Source organism: Piliocolobus tephrosceles, chromosome 7, assembly GCF_002776525.5.
Source record: "Piliocolobus tephrosceles isolate RC106 chromosome 7, ASM277652v3, whole genome shotgun sequence".
NCBI lineage: Eukaryota > Metazoa > Chordata > Mammalia > Primates > Cercopithecidae > Piliocolobus > Piliocolobus tephrosceles.
The window spans coordinates 26,260,342-26,278,793 of NC_045440.1; the positions used below are offsets into that span (position 1 = coordinate 26,260,342).

Below are 18,452 nucleotides of genomic sequence, written 5' to 3' on the forward strand. Positions count from 1 at the left end.
GTACAAAGCAAACTATAACCTAAATAGAGATGTAAACAGACTGTAACCAACTCTTATGCCAATCACTGAGTTTTGGCCAATCAAAGGGGGCCAACTACTCAAACCATGTTCAAATAAGGCAAGTTACTTACTATCTCTAGGAATTGGTTAGCCCTATCACGGGCAGTCCTTTCAGGGTAGCAAAGCCCTAGATGTCAAGGCATCAAAACATGTAAGATAAAAGACATGGTTAAAACACAAATATAACGTACTCATCCTTCAGCTAATGTTGATTCAAGGTGGGCCTGTGAGACTCTCAGAGAAGTTCTGCTTCACTGTTCGTGACACTGCAGGTCTGATCTCTTGCTCACCCAAAAGAAGAAGAGAAGAAAGTGTCAGAATAATCTGGCCTTGGCCAGGCATGGTGACTCACACCTGTAACCCCAGAACATTGGGAGGCTGAAGTGAAACAGTTGCTTGAGCCCAGGAGTTGCAGATCAGCCTGGGCAATATAGACAAAATATAAAAATAAATTAGCCAGGCATGGTGGCACAAACCTATGGTTTCAGCTACTGGGGAGGCTAAGGTGGGAGGATCACTTGAGCCCAGAAGGTTGAAGCTGCAATGAGCCATGATTGCATCACTATACTCCAGCCTGGGTGACAGAGGGAGACCCTGTCTCAAAAAAAAAAAAAAAAAAAAAAAAAAAGGAAAGGAAAGAAAAAGCGTGGCTGCTATTTCCACAGGCCATTCCTATAAGCCCTCTCTGCTCATGAGCACTGGAGGTTCCCCTGGGGAGGCAGTAGAGATTCAGCACAGAAGGGATAGTCAGCATTCAATTATTGCATCCCTATATTCCTCGGTATGTTCCTTGGGAAGTGTGTGCATGTGTGTATACTTCTCAGGGTAGATCCGTTCCTAGAACAATAGTTTTCCTAGTCTCCTAATTCCTATTGCAACTTCTTATGCATGAAAACCCCAAATCAAAATTCAAGACTGAGTTAGAATGAAGAACTGCTGGAATTAAGTGTCTATTTCCTACGAACCACTGAGATAAGCTAAAAGGGGCCGTTGGCAAGAGTGAGTGACCATCCTGTGCTGTAGGTCATATTTCTCTATTCTGGGTGGGTACATTTGGCCACCTCCTCAGCAGGCACTGGCTGTCTGCCCCACACATGCCAACATGTGCCTGACAGAGCAGGCTGCATGCACTGGGATTTGAGCACGTGTCAGGAGCAGGCTCGTGAATCTCAATGTCTCCCCCTGGAAACTGCCAGTTCCTTGAATGAGTACAGAGCAGCTGCCAGGGACCCAGCAACCAGGTCTCAGCTGGAGGCAGGGGCTGAGTCCTGAAAACTGCACCTGAGTAACAATGGCCCTTCCACCCTGGTGTCCCCACGTTCCCATGTGTCACCAATGCAGCCAGCAGGTGCCATCAGCATGGGAGCATTGCTGAATCTCCAGTTGGTCCCCTTCCTTGGATGGCCATCCGCTGCCACAGCAGATGGAAAGAGAAAGCCTCTCCAGGCTCCTCTCCCTCCACAGCCCTCCACACATGCTGTGATCCCAGCATGCACGTTCTGGATCAGTAAGAGCCAGTAAGAAAATCTCTCCGGTCCCTTCCAACTCTTATGTGTCCCCACCCGCAGGTTGATGGATGGACCCCTCCTTTGGAAACCATCCGCCCTGGAAGCAAGGCCTGTTTTCCTGTTTTCTTCTCTGAGGGGCCCTCTCCCTACCACATCTCCTAAAATTGGGCGTGCACAGTTCCAGGGCACGGTTGATTTGCAGGCTGGTGGCAGAATCTTGGGAGACCATAGGCCTTTTGCTGAGGGTTGAACCCAAGCATCCAGGTGCCAACATGCCAAGCCCACAGCCTTGGCTTCCCTGAACTCTGCAGGCTTCCCAGGCCCCTTTGGAGCTAAAGTTCCAGCATTCAGACCAGCACACCCGAGCCTGCAGTCTCATGTTACTAAAATAGCTTGGCACATAAGCAAAGACTGCATGGGGGGCCCCTTCCAGGCACCAGGCCTTCTTTACACCTCACACTTCCTGATGAAGCAGAGAGAGCACTTCCCAGGGAGTCAGGGGACCTGCCACTAGCAGGATGTTAGAGGAATAGTGATCCTTCAAGTATACAGCGGTTTTCCTAAGAGTTGTCACTGTATTCTACATGGAAAGGAGCTTTTGCAGGAAGTCAAGAGGTAAAGGAATGAACAGAGTTAAGAAGGTTTGTCCGATAACCCAGGAACGCTCCATCACGCAAATCCAGGGGGCGCCACTCATACTGTGTTTGCTGGGAACTGCTCCCCCTGGGGCTGCGCAGCTTTCTACCTGCTCTTTCCTTCCCATTTCTTCATCCAGTCCTGTGGTCATTTGGGACACAGTGTCCTACACTTTTGGCAAATTTCAAGTTAGTCTCTTAGAATGAGAGAGCCAGAGGGACCATCGGGTTTATGGCATCCATTCCTCCACTTTGGAGATAGGGAGGCTCTGGTCTGAAGAGGTAACTTGTCCAGACATCCTAGGCAGCGGTAAGGCCCAGATCCAGCGCTCCTGACTTCCTCTTCTGCAGCACTACCCTGTGTGTGGCTGCAGACCTGGGAGCCTGCTGGAAACACAGCTCCTCCAGCTCCAGCCCCAGACCTGCTGAATCAGAACCAGCCTTTGATCAAGACACCCTGGTGACTAGCACATGCATGTAAAAGTTCTAGAAGAACCGATCCTTACCCACACCCAGGAAGAAAGGATAGAGCCCTCTAAACACACTCTTGTTTCCAAAATAACCCGCATTTCCTGCACTCTGGAAGGAAAAGGACATATCATGTATGGAAAAGAGAGGGAGGGAGTAAGGTGTGTTCATTTTGCATAGCTGCTCATGTGGAGAACCCTGCCCTCCAGGTGGATGGGCTCAGAAGGAATGCCTGTGGGGACAGGCTCACGAAAACCTGGGGAAATGTGACTTTGCAGTTCCCTCTCTGACTTATGCAATTGTTTGTTTGGACTCTTGACTGACACAAACATAGCCTCTTCACTCCTCACCCTATTGACGTCAAGAATACAACCCTTTGCAGAGAGAGGAGACCTCAGAAGAGTCTTGAAGAGGCCTTGAACTTGAACCCCGCAGAGCCAACAGCTGTACTCACTCCCTACCTCCCAGAGGCATCGTTCTGCAGGAAGAGGCTCAGCTCCTGGGCAACCAGACCCTCTCCCCACAGATGCCCCTTTGCTCTTCATGCCACTCTTGGTTTGGCTTTGGTTGACAGATGTCATTTCCTCATCCCTACTAGAGTGCAGGCTGCTGCTTCTTCCCAGGGGCCAGCAGCAGGGCCTTGTCCACCTCTGCCCTAGGTCTCCCTTGGTTCTAGGAACAGCAAGCAGTTGTTAGGGGTTGAATTTTGTACCCCCAAAGTCATATGTTGAAATTCCCCCCAGCTCCTCAGAATGTGACTGTATTTGGAAACAGTGTCTTTAAAGAGGTAATTAGGGTAAAATGAAGCCATTTGGGTAGACCTTAATCAACAGGATTGGTGTCCTCATAACAAGAGATTAGGACACACAGAAGGTCACCAGGGGCGTGCGTGCGTGCGTGCGCACACACACACACACACACATACATGTAGAGGGACAACCACGTGAGGACAGAGAGAAGGCGGCCATCCACAAGTCAAGGAGAGAGGCCGCAGGAGAAACCAACGCTGCCAACACTTGGACCTCATACTTCCAGCCTCCAGAACTGTGAGAAAACAAATTTCTGTTACTGAAGCCCCCCAGCCTGTGGCACTTGATCACAGCAGCCAAGCTGACTAATGCACTCATGAGTAAGCACGATGAACCCAATTCCGACTTCACAGCAGCTGCTTCTCTGGGAGTTACCCATTGTTATCCATTCCTGTGAGGAACTGGATGGAAAGACCTCTTTTGATTTATTATAAACACGTGATAGAAGGATGTAGGAGTTTGTGCACAAAACCTAAGTAGTTTTTTCCCCACTGGAAAAGAATCTGCAATGCATCCAATTGTCTTATGATTGAGGTCTTTTTGTCTTTTTTAATTTTACTTTAAGTTCTGGGATACACGTGCAGAATGTGCAGGTTTGTTACATAGGTATACATGTGTCATGGTGGTTTGCTGCACCTATCAACTCATCATCTAGGTTTTAAGCCCCACATGCATTAGGTAATTGTCCTAATGCTCTCCCTCCCCTTGTGGCCCGCCCCTGGCATGCCCTGGTATGTGATGTTCTCCTCCCTGTGTCCATGTGTTGAGCTCTTTATTGGCACGTTTTTCAATCAGCAGTATTGTAAACTCCTTCTCTCAGTCATGATTAGATTTCCTTTACAGCTAGAGAACCTAGTCTAGGGTTCTGATTTGGTCTGTTGCCCATCAGCCCACTGCCAATAGAAGAAGAACAGCACTTTTCACAAAACAAACAAACAAACGGCGATCATGGTGCCTATAATCACTGCGTGCATGGCTACATGGCTACATTCAATCATAAGGGTCTTGTTTGTATTATCAAATTATTACTCTGTTTTGTGGCTCCTTCTTATTTCTCTGCATGCCCCTCCCTAGTTTTGTTTTTGTTTTTTAAATCATGATCCATGTTAGTCAAGGGATGGCCTGTCCCTGTCCTGGGCAATCTGCCCCTGCTCCCCTGTAGCTGGTAGTAAGCACATTCATGGCCCCTCCTTAACTATCTCTTTTAGAGATCAGGTGTGATTCTAAGGAAATGGGGTGTTACCTTTAGTTTCTTTCCAGACCTGAGGTTCTAAGTTTCCCCTCTTCTCCTCCCAATGTCCCCAAACGGGACAGGCTCAAACTGAGCCTCAGCCTTCATCACTGTAGAACCCTCACCCACACACATGGGTAAACAGGATTAAAACTGCCTTTGCAAAATTACGTCCGTGAGAAAATTATAGCAGTGAGGGAAATCTGATCTAGCCAACCCCCACTCTCTTGCCTTTAGCTTTCAAGCTGCCTTAATTACTCCTGGGTTTAGGCCAAGCTAACTTTGGAAGACATTTAGGTTATAGTTTAAATAATAGCCCTAGATAATAGCCCTCCTCCCAAACTTGACAGCCTTTGAAAAGCTAATGAGAGACCACCAAGCTAGGGCGAGGAGAGGAGCCTGAATTCTGCCAAGGCGTAGACATAAATGATTGCCAGCCATTATTCCGGAGGTGCTACAGATAGTGTCACTCCTGTAGATTGGCCTTTTGAGATATCTTTTCAGGTTTTTTACGTGTCTGATACCCATGGCTCTATTTGGACCCACCAACCAATGGCTCCTGTGACCCCACCCAGGAGCAATTCAGCTCAAGAGGACAGCTTCGACCCTCTATGATTTCATCTCTGTCCCAACCAATCAGCAGCAAGCACCTATTGCCTAGCCACCCCTACTCCTTCCCTCAAACCATCCTTAACTACTAAACTACAAGCCTTCCATGAGATGAGATTGATTTGAGTAATAACGCCATCTCCTGTGTGGCATGCCCAGACTCATGTCAATTAACTCTTTCTCTACTGTAATGCTGTGGTCTTTGTTTCCACAGCAGGCAGGAAGAACCCACCAGGCAGTTACAGGGTGTCTTCCCATCAGGCCATGGGGGCGGGGTCCACACCCAGCAACCTCCCTCGTACGCCGAATCTCCTGCCTGCCCCAGTTACCCAAGGAATCAGTCAGTGTCACTGGGGAGCCATAAATCTCACCAGTTATTTTAACAGAGAGAATTTAAATTAAAGGTTTGCTGACTAGGTATGAAGTTGATAACGAGGCAAAAGGAAGGGAAAAGAGGAGACCTCTTGCCAGTGGCTAGTGATGGAAGAGGGATGTGCCCCACTTCTCTAAAGGTCTGTGGGGCAGAGCAAAGGCCTCCCTGTCCCCTCTCTCTGCTTCCACTTCAATCTCTAAGAAAGCCTGAGCCAAGCCTGGCCTCTGCCCCCATCACTGGAAACTGCTTCAGGGTTAACCTTTGAGGAGAGATTTTGAACTGTAACCACCAAATGGGTTCACCTTGCCGGCTGCCTAGACAGAACCAATTTATCAAGACAGGGGAACTGCAATGAAGAAACAGTAATTCACACAGAGCCGGTTGTATGAGAGACTGAAGTTTTATTATTACTCAAATCAGTCTCCCTGAGCATTCAGGGGTCAGAGTTTTTAAAGATAATTTAGTGGGTAGGGGCTTGGGAAGTGGGGAGTGCTGATTGGTCAGGTTGGAGATGAAATCATAGGGGGTCGAAGTGAGGTTTTCTTAATGTCTTCTGTTCCTGGGTGCAATGGCAGAACTGGTTGGGCCAGATTACTGGTCTGGGTGGTGTCAACTGATCCATCCAGTGCAGGGTCTGTAAAATATCTCAGGCACTGATCTCAGGTTTTTGCAATAGTGATGTTATCCCCAGGAGCAATTTGGGGAGGTTCAGACTCTTGGAGCCAGAGGCTGCATGACCCCTAAATTGTAATTTCTAATCTTGTAGCTAATTTGCGAGTCCTGCAAAGGCAGACTAGACCCCAGGCAAGAAGAGGGTCTTTTCAGGAAAGGGCTGTTATCCATTTTGTTTCACACTCAAACCATGAACGAAATTCCTTCCCAAAGTTATGCTTCAGCTTCTGCCCAGGAATGAACAAGGAGAGCTTAAGAGCTAGAAGCAAGAAAGAGTTGGTTAGGTCTGATTTCTTTCACTGTCATAATTTCCTCAGTGATAATTTTGCAAAGGCAGTTTCAGAACCAGTGAAAGGTGAGTGCTGGGTTAAGGGGGCTTGAGGGAAATTCTCCAGCTGGGTGTTTCTCTTTTGTCTCATTTTCCTTCTTCCCACCTCTCCATTCTCTCTGCTATTATGCCCCTGTCCTGCCTGGGCACCAACCACTGTCTCTTCTCTCATGGCCTGAAAGGTTGCCCGTAAAGATGGAAGTGCTCAGTGTCTCTCTGTTCTCAGTGGGCTGTTAAAAACGTAATTGCACATCCCTGATCCACATACACAGTCTGCTGCTTACAGGAGAACTTCTCAAGTTTTAGGGTACTGAATTATAAGGTCTCCAAAGCATAGAGCCCATGGAGTTCAAGAACTTGAATTTATGTTACCACAAAGCAGTGATTAAAAAAAAAAAAAAAAATACTCCAAGTCTGAGCTCTGCTCCCAGAGATTCTGATGTTGGTGTCTGGAGTGGGGTCCACTTGGGCATGAGGATTTCAAAAAGCTTCCCAACTGCTTTAAAAGTGCAACCAAGGTTGAGAACTATGCCCTAAGATACACACAAATACAGCAAATAAATGCCATTGTCAAAATTTTAAGAATGGAGCAGTCTCAGTGAGGTGTAAAGAAACATGTGGCTAAGCACAGTCCTCCATTGTCATCAATCCCCACTTTCTGATGTTGGCTCCACTCAACTGGGCTTGAATAGGAATCTTTGACACATCTTGAACTCTTTCTAAGACACTGGTAGTTCCAGAGTTTTCAACAATTCTGCCAGATTTTTATAAACTTCTTTCTTTTATCACAGGTTTTGATTTATCTGACAGAGTGAGAGACAGACAAAGTGAGAGAGGGAGGGAGGAATGGAGAAGGAAAAGAGAAAGAGGGGAAGGGGAGAGAGAGGGTGCAGAGAGAGACAGGAGAGAGGGGGAGAGAAAGAGAAAGGATGGGGGAGAGAGAGAAGAAAGAAAAGAGAAAAGAGGGAGAGAGGGGGAAGAGAGAGAACAAAGAAGAAAGAGCGAGGGAGAGAAACGGAGAGATGGGGAAGAGAGAGGGAGAAAGATAAAGAAAGAAGGGGAAAAGAGAGGGAAGAGAGAGAGCATGGACAGAGGGAAAGAGAGACAGGGAGGGAGAGGGGGGAAGAGAGAGGGCAAAGAGGGAAGAGGGAGGGAGAGGGAGAGAGAAGGAGAAATGGGGGGGAAGGGGGAAGAGAGGGAGTAAGGACAGAGGGAAAGAGAGGCAGGGAGAGAGGGGGAAGAGAGGGTGAAGAGGGAAGAGAGAGAGAGGGAGACAGAAAGGGAGAGATGGGGAAGAGAGAGGGGGAGGGAGAATGAGAAGGAAGGAAACAATGGGAGGGGGAAAGGGGCAAGGAGAGAGAGAGAGTGAGAGAGAGCAAGCAGTTGCCTTGGACCCCAAGTCTCAGGCAGCAGTGACAGCTTCCTCCCCACCAGCTAAACAGGGCCTTTACTTATCTTCTAGCTCGAGGCAACATCTGCCTTTCCTCCACAGTGGTGCCATAAGAAAAGCTCATGGCCATATAACCTGTCAACTTGTCTGTCCTCTTTCTAGCATCAAGAATTCGCAGGTTTCCTCCAGATAGAAAAATAAAAGAAAGAACTTTTATAGACACTATGCAACAGGATTTGAAAACATAGACTTAACATGGTTTTGACCATAGAGGGTATCTAGAATGCAGTCCCATCCAGACTTCAGGGATCACTATCAATTTCCTCTTTGTCCCTAATCAGATCACAGCATGCGGTTGAGATAAGGGGGGGTGTATTGAGTTATGGGGTGGTATTCAGACAGAAGAAAATAAACAGACACAAACTCATCTTATTCTGGGTAATTCAATTGGAATGGAAAGAAAGGGAAAAGGAATGAAGGAAGAACCCAAGATCAGCTGATAATGCTGCCTGCACACAGTGTGACACCTTCAGAGCAAATGAAAACCCGGCTCCCTTTTCAATGCTCTCCCTGGTATGGAGATGCTGATGTTGTATTTTAGTAATATAATAACATTTCAATTAACCAGCCTTGCAGCCGTGCTCCACAGACAACACATTCCTTTATGTCATCTGGTGCTTTTTATTATTACAGTTTGGATGATGTATCCTCAACAAGGATCATTTCTCTCCTTTCTTAAGCAGAGCTTATTGGTTATAATTTAACATTGGAAATGAGCAAGAGTCACCATTTATGATGACTGTAAGGTACTTGTGCAGGATGAAAGTGGCATCTCCCAAGGGAGAGACTGGGGATCAGAAAGGAGTCACTCTAAGCTGTTCTTTAAGCTGCACCACCCCGTGGAGATGGATAAGACAGGATCCGTCTCTGTTTAAGTGGTGGCTTTAGTGATATCAGCCCGGAACAGGGTGGAGAGGAGGCCCCTTAGCAGGATCATGCTGAGAAACAGGGTCCAAGAGTAAGCCCTCCTCATACAGGACAAGGCAGTGGTGTGTCCTAAATGATAATAGGAATCGCTTTGGAGAGATGCACTTGCCCACAGATAATCTGCAAAGCCACAGTTCCTGCTGAAGACGCTGAAGCCATGGGATCAGAATCCATTTCTCCCATATCAGAGTTGACAAACCCGGACAGAGGAGGGTCTCCATTGACTTTTGGCCAAATCCTGAGCTCTGCAGTTTTCCACTGAAAGGTGGAAAAGGGTAGAGTTCCCAAAGGAAGGGGCATAGGGGTCCTGGGCAGGAGACCTGTAGAGGGGCTCTTAGGAACAGAGAGAGTGAGAGATCGGGAGAAAGATAGCCTTGGAAGGTCTCAGCCTGGGAGACTCCTCTCCTTAGCCACAAAGGCTCAGGCTCTTGTCCTCCCTTGCTGTGCAGGGAAACAGCCACCTGGCCCTTCGGTGGTTCAGCCAGACTAGGGAGACAGAGAAGCTTGAGGAGGGAAGGTATTTGCCTCCTGATTGCCACAGGCTGAAATGCAGTTAAGCGTCAACCCCCATTTCTCCCCTCCTCCATACACACTTAAAAAATATCTCTGGTCGTGCCACCCTGATCCCTGGCAGCCATAAACAGGCGATATTCCAGGCCAAATGGCTGAGAGACTTGTCACTGATGGTCCTCAACCTCCCTGCCCTGCATACTCACCTCCTGGGCTAAAAAAGATTGCCCCTCAGGGCAGAAAGTGAGGGACCCTGCTCTGCACCCACGCTAGACTGTGCCGGTCTTTAGTTTCTAGTTTCCTCCCTCATTGTCAAGTTGTCAGTGTTGTGTTTATCATTATTATTAAAAAGGGACAGGGGGCACTGATGTGGTTGTTTTAGCCAAAGATGCATATTCTAAACCCAATCACAAAAAGACATCAGACAAACCCACATATTATAAAACAGCTGGCCTGTACCTCTCAAAAATGTCCATGTTGTGAAAGGTAAGGAAAGGCTGAGGAAATGTTCCAGATTAAAGGAATCAAAGAGATGTGATAAATACGTGTAACACAGCATCCTGGGCTGGATACTCCACTGGAAAATGTTGGCATACCGGCTATAACTAGAACAACTGATGAGATTTGAATGCAGATTACAGATAAAATGATAGTATCTTACCCATAATCAACGTTCCATTTTCTGAATTTGATCATCATACTGGGGTTATGTGAGAAAGTATACTTGTTTTGGGGGCATACGCAAAAATGTTAAGGGATACAGGAACAGACATATGCAACCTACTCTGAAATCATTCAGAAAAAGTATGCACAAATAGACACACACAGACAGGCAAAGAATGATACAGCAAAGCAAATGTAGCAAAATGTCAACAAGTTGATACAGTGTATATAGGAGTTCTTTGTACTATTGCAATTTTTCTGTAAGTTTGAAATTCTTTTGAAGAAAAAAGAAAAATATCAAAAGAAAGTGATGGGGAACTCCAAAAGAAAAGACCATGGGCCGGGCGCGGTGGCTCAAGCCTCTAATCCCAATACTTTGGGAGGCCGAAACGGGCGGATCACGAGGTCAGGAGATGGAGACAATCCTGGCTAACATGGTGAAACCCTGTCTCTACTAAAAATACAAGAAACTAGCCAGGCGAGGTGGCGGGCGCCTGTAGTCCCAGCTACTCGGGAGGCTGAGGCAGGAGAATGGCGTAAACCCGGGAGGCGGAGCTTGCAGTGAGCTGAGATCCGTGCAGTGAGCTGTACTCCAGCCTGGGCGATTGAGCAAGACTCCATTTCAAATTCAAAAAAAAAAAAAAAAAAAAAAATTATGGAAGGACTATTTAAATAGAAGCAATTAATATAGAAACTAGAGGAGTTCAAAAAAGAAAAAAAGAAATAAATAAATGGAAGCAATTTGAATACATATGAAAAAATGTTCAACGACACTAACAACCCAAGCAGTGCAAGGTGGTACTTTTTAAAATCTCATCCCATTAACTTGCTGCAGAAAAGGGTAACAACCACTTTTGGTGAGGGATCAGTGACACAGCAACTCTCATCCCTGCTCGTTAATGGACAGTGTTTCTGAAAAAGAACTCGAGACTGTAAAATGCTTTTAGACTCAGACCTTGAATAGAATTCTTAAAAACGTATCCAAAAGAAAAAAAAATCATTGATAGGGACAGAGATTTATATCTAAGCATATTCTCTGTGATGTTATTTACAACGGAAAAAAACAGCATGATTTAAGTGTCCAAAAATAGCACAAAGGATAAATAAATAATACGTGTATACAGGAAAATACTGTGTAGTCATTTACAGCTGTGTTCCAAAAAAAACATTGTTTTCCCTGGCACAATCCTGCCACCTCCCAACCTTCTCTCACTCTAGCCAGTCTCCTCTTTCCTGGGGATATGAACCTGCTAGGACTTCAAACTCACCACGGAGCCCTTGGGGCACACTAAGGATCACAACAAAAGACTTTTGCTCGTAATTTTAACCTATTGATCCAGCAGCCCTTTTTCCTGAATCTCCTGCTTCTGGTTCCTGAATCCTCTTGATTCTATCCTTGGCTTTTAAGGTTTTTCTTCTTTTATTGCATCGGTCTGGATTTCCGTCCTGGATTTATGTCAGTTCTTCCCCTTTTGTTCCACTCTGCCAGTGCAGCTTTCCTGACTGACAGCTCTTCGTTGCATTCTTCAGGCAGTTAACACATAGCCCCACTGCCAGTGCCAGCTCTGACTTTCTAAGCTCTGGCTGGAGTTAACTCCTTGGCTTCTGATACCAAGGAGGTAATTTTATTTGGTGAAAACTAAGATTCGGAGCAGAGAGATGTAAATCTAACACGATCTTAGTCCACAGCCCTCACTTGTCTCATGGGTTATTTAGAAGTGTGTTGTTTGGTTTCCAAATATTTGAAGGCTTTTCCAGATTTCTTTTTGTTATTGACTTCTAATTTAATTCCACTGTGGTCAGAGAACATACTCTGTATGAGTTCCATATTTTAAAATTTATTGAGACTTATTTTATGACTCAGGATATGGTCTATCTTGGTAAATGTTCCATGTACGCTGGAAATCAATGTGCACTCTGATGTTGATTACAGAGTATTCTATAAATCTCAATTAGGTAAAGTTGGTTGATATGCTGTTCAAGTCTTTAATATTCTTACTGAGTTTTTCTACTTGGTCTATCAGTTATCAAGAGGGAGTATTGAGATTTTCCACTATAATTGTGGATTTGGCTATTTCTCCTTTGAGTTTCATTAGTTTTTGCTTTGTGCATTTTGAAACTTTGTTATTAGGTGCATGACTAGGATTATTATGTCCTCTTGATGAATTAACCACTTTATCGCTATGCAATGATGATCTTCCTGATCATTAGTAATATTCCTTGCTCTGAATTTTACTAATATTGATATAGAAACTCTGTCTTTAGATTAGTATTTGCAAATGTCTATCTTCCATCCTTTTACTTTTAACATATTTATGCCTTTATATTTAAAGTGGGTTTCCACTAGACAACACATACTGAGGGCTTCTTTTTTAAAAATCTAACTTGGTAACTACTGCCTTATTTACTTAGTGTTTTAGACCATTTACATTTAATGTGTTTATTTATATGCTTGGGCTTAAATCTACTATCTGGCTATTTGTTTTCTATTTGTACCTTCTATCATTTTTTTATTTCCTATTCTTTTCTCTTTTCTTGGATTATTTGATCATTTTGAATATACATTTTATCTCTAAGTTGTTTGCTAGATATAACTCTCTTGTTTTTCTAATGGTGGCTCTAGGGTTTCTAGTATATATCTTCAGCTTATCACAGTTTACCTTATACATTATATAACTGTGTTTATTGTCTAAAAATCTTGCAACAACATATTTCCATTTCTCCCTTCTTACCCTTTGTGCTTTTGTCACACATTTAAATTCTACATGTTATAAACTCCACAATGCATTGTTATTGGTTTTGTTTTAGACAATCTTTTAAATAGATTTGAGAAAAATAAGAAAAAGTATTTTATATTTGCCCACATATTTACTATTTTTGGTACTTGCTTTGGTATGTCTGAAGTCTATTTCACTTCATTTTTGAGAAATGTTTTTTGCTAGATTAACAGTTTTTTCCTTCACTTTTTAAAGAGATTACTCCACTGACTTTTGGCTTACATTGTTTCTGAGGAAAAGTCTGCTGTCATTGTTTTCATTCCTTTGGATGTATTATCCATCACCGCCTTTGCAGCCTCCCCCTCAATCCCCCCTCCACACACCCAGCTGGTTTTAAGATTTTCTCTTCACCACTGGTTTTCAGCAATTTGATTATGATGTGTCTTTTTCTTATTTTTCTTTTGCTTCAGAGTCATTGAGCATTTTGGATCTGTAGGTTTATAATTTTTATCAAGTTTGGGAAAACCTCAGACATTATTCTCTTAAATATCTTTTCTTATATCCCCACCTCTTTACTGTTTTTCTGTGGTTCTAGTAACATATTTTAGGGGGCTTGATGTTTTATTGATGCACTGTTCATTTTTTTCCTCCTTGTGTTTCATTTTGGATAAGTTCTATTGCTCTGTCTTCAAGTTTACTTATCCTTTCTTCTACCCTACCTAGTCTGCTGTTAATCCCATATAGACACTGAGGCTTTTTAAATCTCTCCAAGTTCTATTTGAGTCTTAAATTTCTTCCATTTCTCTTCTCTTCATGTTTATGCTTTATTCTATCTTCTTGAGCATCTGGAGTAAATTTCTTACCGCAATTTTAATAACCTTGTCTAGTAATTCTATCACCTGAGTTATTTCTGGGTCTCTTTCTATTGACTTTTCTCATCATTGTTCATATTTTCCTGCTTCTTCATATGCCTGGAAGTTTTTGTTTTGATGCCATACATTGTCAGTTTTCCATTGTTGAGTGCTGGAATTTTTTATTCCTAAATGTTTTCATATTCTGTTCTGGGATGCATTTAGGTTACTTGGAAACAGTATGATTCTTCTGAAGTTTTTTGAAACCGTTATTAGGTGGCTGCATAACAGCCTTTCATCTAAGACTATTTTGTCCCCACTACTAAGGCAATACTCTTCTGATCAGTCTACTTGATGCCTCACGTGTAAGGCCTTCCACTATGGCTAATCTAGCTTGAACTGAGCTTTGGGGACTTTTCTGCCTGCTTCATTCCAGTGGTTCTTTCCTCATTTTTGATAGTTTCCTCACGGGCATATGCTAATCAGTACTCAGATAAAGAATCAAAGGAGACCCACTTCACTTCTCTGTAGCTCTCTGTCCAGCTCTCTTCTCCATGGTAATCTTCCCTGTGAATTCTAATTGCCTGACTCTTCAAACTCTGATGTCTGTCTGCTAAACTCAGGGACTCAGTTCCTTTGGGGCTTCCCTTCCCTATGCTGTGGCCTGGAAACTCAACCAAGGCATAAGATAGGGCACTGTAGGCGTCACCTTCTCTCTCTGCCCTCTTTCAGGGATGACTGTGTTGTGCTATTTTCCCATATCTAAAAATTGTTATTTCATAATTTTCGTTTGTATGTTGTTGTTGTTGTTTAGCCAGAGGGTAAATCTGGTCCTGTTACTCCACCATGGCGGGAGGTGGAAGTCCTCTACATCCCTCTCATGAAATACGAAAAGTTAACTATACAAACTGCAATAGAACGCTATGTGTTTAAAAGTTTAATATGAAAAGGAACCACTGAGACCTAACTACATGGCTAAATCCCTTTTTCTCCTACTTAGGCAAAAGATACTACAACCAAAAGAAAATAACTTAAAATCCTAGAATTTCAAAGGAGCAAAAGATGTTTTAATCATCCAGTTCATCTCTTTCCTTTTGCATATGATGAAATAAAATCTCAGAGGTGTTAAGGAATTGCCATATTAGTATTGGTCAGAGCTGGGAACAGAACCCAAGTTTCCCAACAGACAAACCACCAAACCACGTTATTTCCATTCTGCCCATAAACAATACTGACCATTTATCAAGTACTATTAAGTACAATGTGTCCATATTTTGTAAGCATTATCCTAAACTTCCTGACAACCCTAGTACCATCAGGGTAGGTACTACCATTGTCACCATTTTACAGATAAATTACCTGAAGCTCAGGGGGTTTAAATGATTTGTCTAAGACAGCTGCTCTCAAAGTATGGTCCCTGAAACTCTTCTGTGGGGTCTGCTGGGTTAAACTATTTTTATAATAATACTAAGATGTTATTTGCCTTTTCTACCATGTTGACACTTGTACTAAAGGTGTAAAAGCAAAGGTGGGTAAAACCACTTGCACCTTGGCATGAACCACAGCAGTGGCACCAAACTACATTCAAAACTCTTGTATTTTTCACCATTATGAACTTGCAGGGCTTTTAAAAAGCTAGTTGGAACTTTACAATGTTCTAAATGAAACAGTATGTTATTAATTGTATTAATTATGGACACCTATGTAGCTGTCATTTTATTATTCTGTGGGACAAAATGGGAAATACACTGAAAGCACTTCTGCAAAGAAAAGCTCCTTGAGTGTTTGAGTTTCAGGATGAACTTGACACTTTTTTCTTGGAACATCATTTTTATTTGAAATAATGACTGACAAACTATATGGTTTGTCGTATGCAGTTATATAGTAAACATTTTCCCAAAAATGAGGAAAGTGAATCTATCACTTCAAAGAAAACAACTGACAGTATTTGTCATCAATGATAAGATGAGCTTTTGGGGGGGGAATGGAATTTTGTAAAACTTGTATTTTTCACTGTGAGCTTGACAGCTTCCCAATACTTCAAGACTTTCCTGATGAGATTGGTGAAGACACTAACAAAATGATTTCGTGGTATTATACAATAAAATGCACCAATATTTGGAATATCTGCTTAACTCAGTGAATACATATTTTCAAGATGAACAATGCCTGATACCCCAAAATCATGCATTAGTAAAAAAATTCATTCAAATACATTCAAAGTACAAAATCAACCAATGCATTTTCATGTAATAGCATTTGAAAAATGTTCACTGATAATGCTTTCAGATTCCACACTGCAATTAACTTTTAAGAAACTGCCATCTGTCTTTGTAGAATCAAAAAATATCCCAAAATTACCTGAAAAAGCTATTAAAATACTTCCTTGTATTCCAACTGCATATCTGTGTGAGAGTGATTTTTTTTTTCATATACATCAACCAAAATGACGTATTGCAACAGAGTGGATGAAGAAACTGATGTGAGAATCCAGCTGTGTTCTATTAAGCCAGGGAATAAAGAGATTTGCAAAAGTGTAAAACAATGTTACTCTTCTCAGTACTTTTTTTTTTTTTTTGAAAATAGCTTTTTACATAACAATGTGTTATTTTTGTTAACATGTGATGGGTTTATTATTGTTACTTCTAAAAAAGTTAGTAAATAATTACTTACGTTTTCTCCTATTTAATTTTGAATAGTCAATATCAACAGACATAACCCACATAAACAAACGCTCCTCAGGGTCTTTTAAAAGTGAAGGGTCCTGAGATCAACATGTTTAGGAAGTGCTGGTCTTAGATAACACATCTGAGAGGTGGTGAAGCCGGGTCTATGTTCATCTGGCTCCCAAACCCATTTTGTTTCCAAGATACAATGTTGTCTGCCTCCTTACCCAAAGTCTCATCAGTATTAAAATGAAAAACAGAATTGGATTCCTAAAAGCTTTATTTTGCAATGTTTTCTATAATACTTAAGTTTTTCAATGTTCAGATATTTTTCTTCTTTGAAGGATGAATTTCTTTTTATGGCTTGTTTTATATCTAGAAAATGTTTTTTCTGTAATGTTTAAGGTTTTGTGTGTGTGTGTGTGTGTGTGTCTGTGTATTTTTTTTTTTTTTTTTGAGTCGTAGTCTCGCTCTGTCGTCCAGGCTGGAGTGCTGTGGCGCTACCTTGGCTTACTGCAACCTCCGCCTCCTGGGTTCAAGCAATTCTCCTGCCTTAGCCTCCCAAGTAGCTGGGACTACAGGCACATGCTACCAAGCCCAGCTAATTTTTTGTATTTTTAGTAGAAATGGAGTTTCACTGTGTTAGCCAGGATGGTCTCATCTCCTGGCCTCATGATCTGCCTGCCTTGGCCTCCCAAAGTGCTGGGACTATGGGAGTGAGCCACCGTGCCCAGCGATGTTTAGATGTTTTTGAGGAAGCAAAAGTTTCTTGTCCTAAAGCATTAGAACTCCATTAGGTATTGAAGATGACTCTTTTTGGGCTATAAAATAAAATGTAGTAAACATACTAGTTTTATATTGCATACAAAGTCCAAATAGTTGACAGCAGTCCTCTATTAGATTTCACAAAACAGAAAAAATTCTGAGCCAGGCACGATGGCTCATGCCTGCAATCCTAGCGCAAGAGACTGAGGTGGGAGAATCACTTGAGGCCAGGAGTTTGAGACCAGTCTGGGCAACAGAGCAAGACGCCATCTCCACAAAAAATTAAAAAATTACCTAGGTGTGGGTCGGGCACAGTGGCTCATGCCTGTAATCCCAGCACTTTGAGAGGCCAAGGCAGGTAGATCACGAGGTCAAAAGTTCAAGACCAGCCTGGCCAAGATGGTAAAACCCCGTCTCTACTAAAAATACAAAAATTAGCCAGGTGTGGTGGCGCACACCTGCAATCCCAGCTACTTGGGAGGCTGAGGCAGAGAACTGCTTGAACCTGGGAGGCGGAGGTTGCAGTGAGCCGAGATCACGCCACTGCACTCCAGCCTGTGTGACAGAGCAAGACTCTGTCTCAGAAAAAAAAAAAAAAAGTACCAGGCTGGTGGCCTGTACCTGTAGCCCCAGCTGCTCTGGAGGCTGAGGCTGGAGGATTGCTTGAGCCCAGGAGTTCAAGGTTGCAGTGAGCTGTGATGGTGCCACTGCACTTCAGCCTGGGCAACAGAGGTAGACCCTGTCTCTTAAGAACAAAAAAAGTAATTCTAATTCTCTGACTCTGGGCTTATTTTTCATCCATTGAGACTAAGCCCTAGGAGTTACAGTGATGTCCCAGGGGGGCCAGCCTTGCTGGGAGATGCCCTTAGGAGGAACTCTTGCATGCCCTTCCTCAGCCGTGCATTCTCCGCAACCTCCCTCAGGCTTCTGTGCAGCTTCTCCATCTCCTTGTATTCACTCCCGACATCTACAGGAGAGCAGAAAGCTCACATCAGGATTTGGTGTCCGTTGCAGAAACGTCTCCAAAAAGCAAATCCCCCAACAATCCTGTCACTTGTCCCAGAATATGGATCTGGCGTGGTGCTTACAGATCAGACATCAAAGCAGGTATTCCTCCTCTTACTAGAATGCTGTCTCAGCATGGGGTCACCCTCAAAAGAAATACAAACCTACCCACAAGAAAAACCCTGAAAAGTCACTAAGTCTGTAT

At 43.3% G+C, this 18,452-nt stretch overlaps 1 protein-coding gene across 4 annotated transcripts in view; it reads right to left on the reverse strand.

Moving 5' to 3' along the window:
• Positions 1–16,739: 16,739 nt before the first annotated feature.
• The window catches only part of NUGGC (nuclear GTPase, germinal center associated), a 75,884-nt gene continuing 74,171 nt past the window's right edge, over positions 16,740–18,452 (reverse strand). For 3 of the 4 annotated variants that reach the window (XM_026453970.2, XM_026453972.1, XM_026453969.1), the window contains one exon: positions 16,934–18,209. In XM_026453970.2, the coding sequence (XP_026309755.1) occupies positions 18,064–18,209 (146 nt within the window). In that variant the 3' untranslated portion in view covers positions 16,934–18,063. Of the gene's footprint in view, positions 18,210–18,452 lie in introns of all 4 variants that reach the window. The other variant, XM_026453971.1, reaches the window with a different exon arrangement.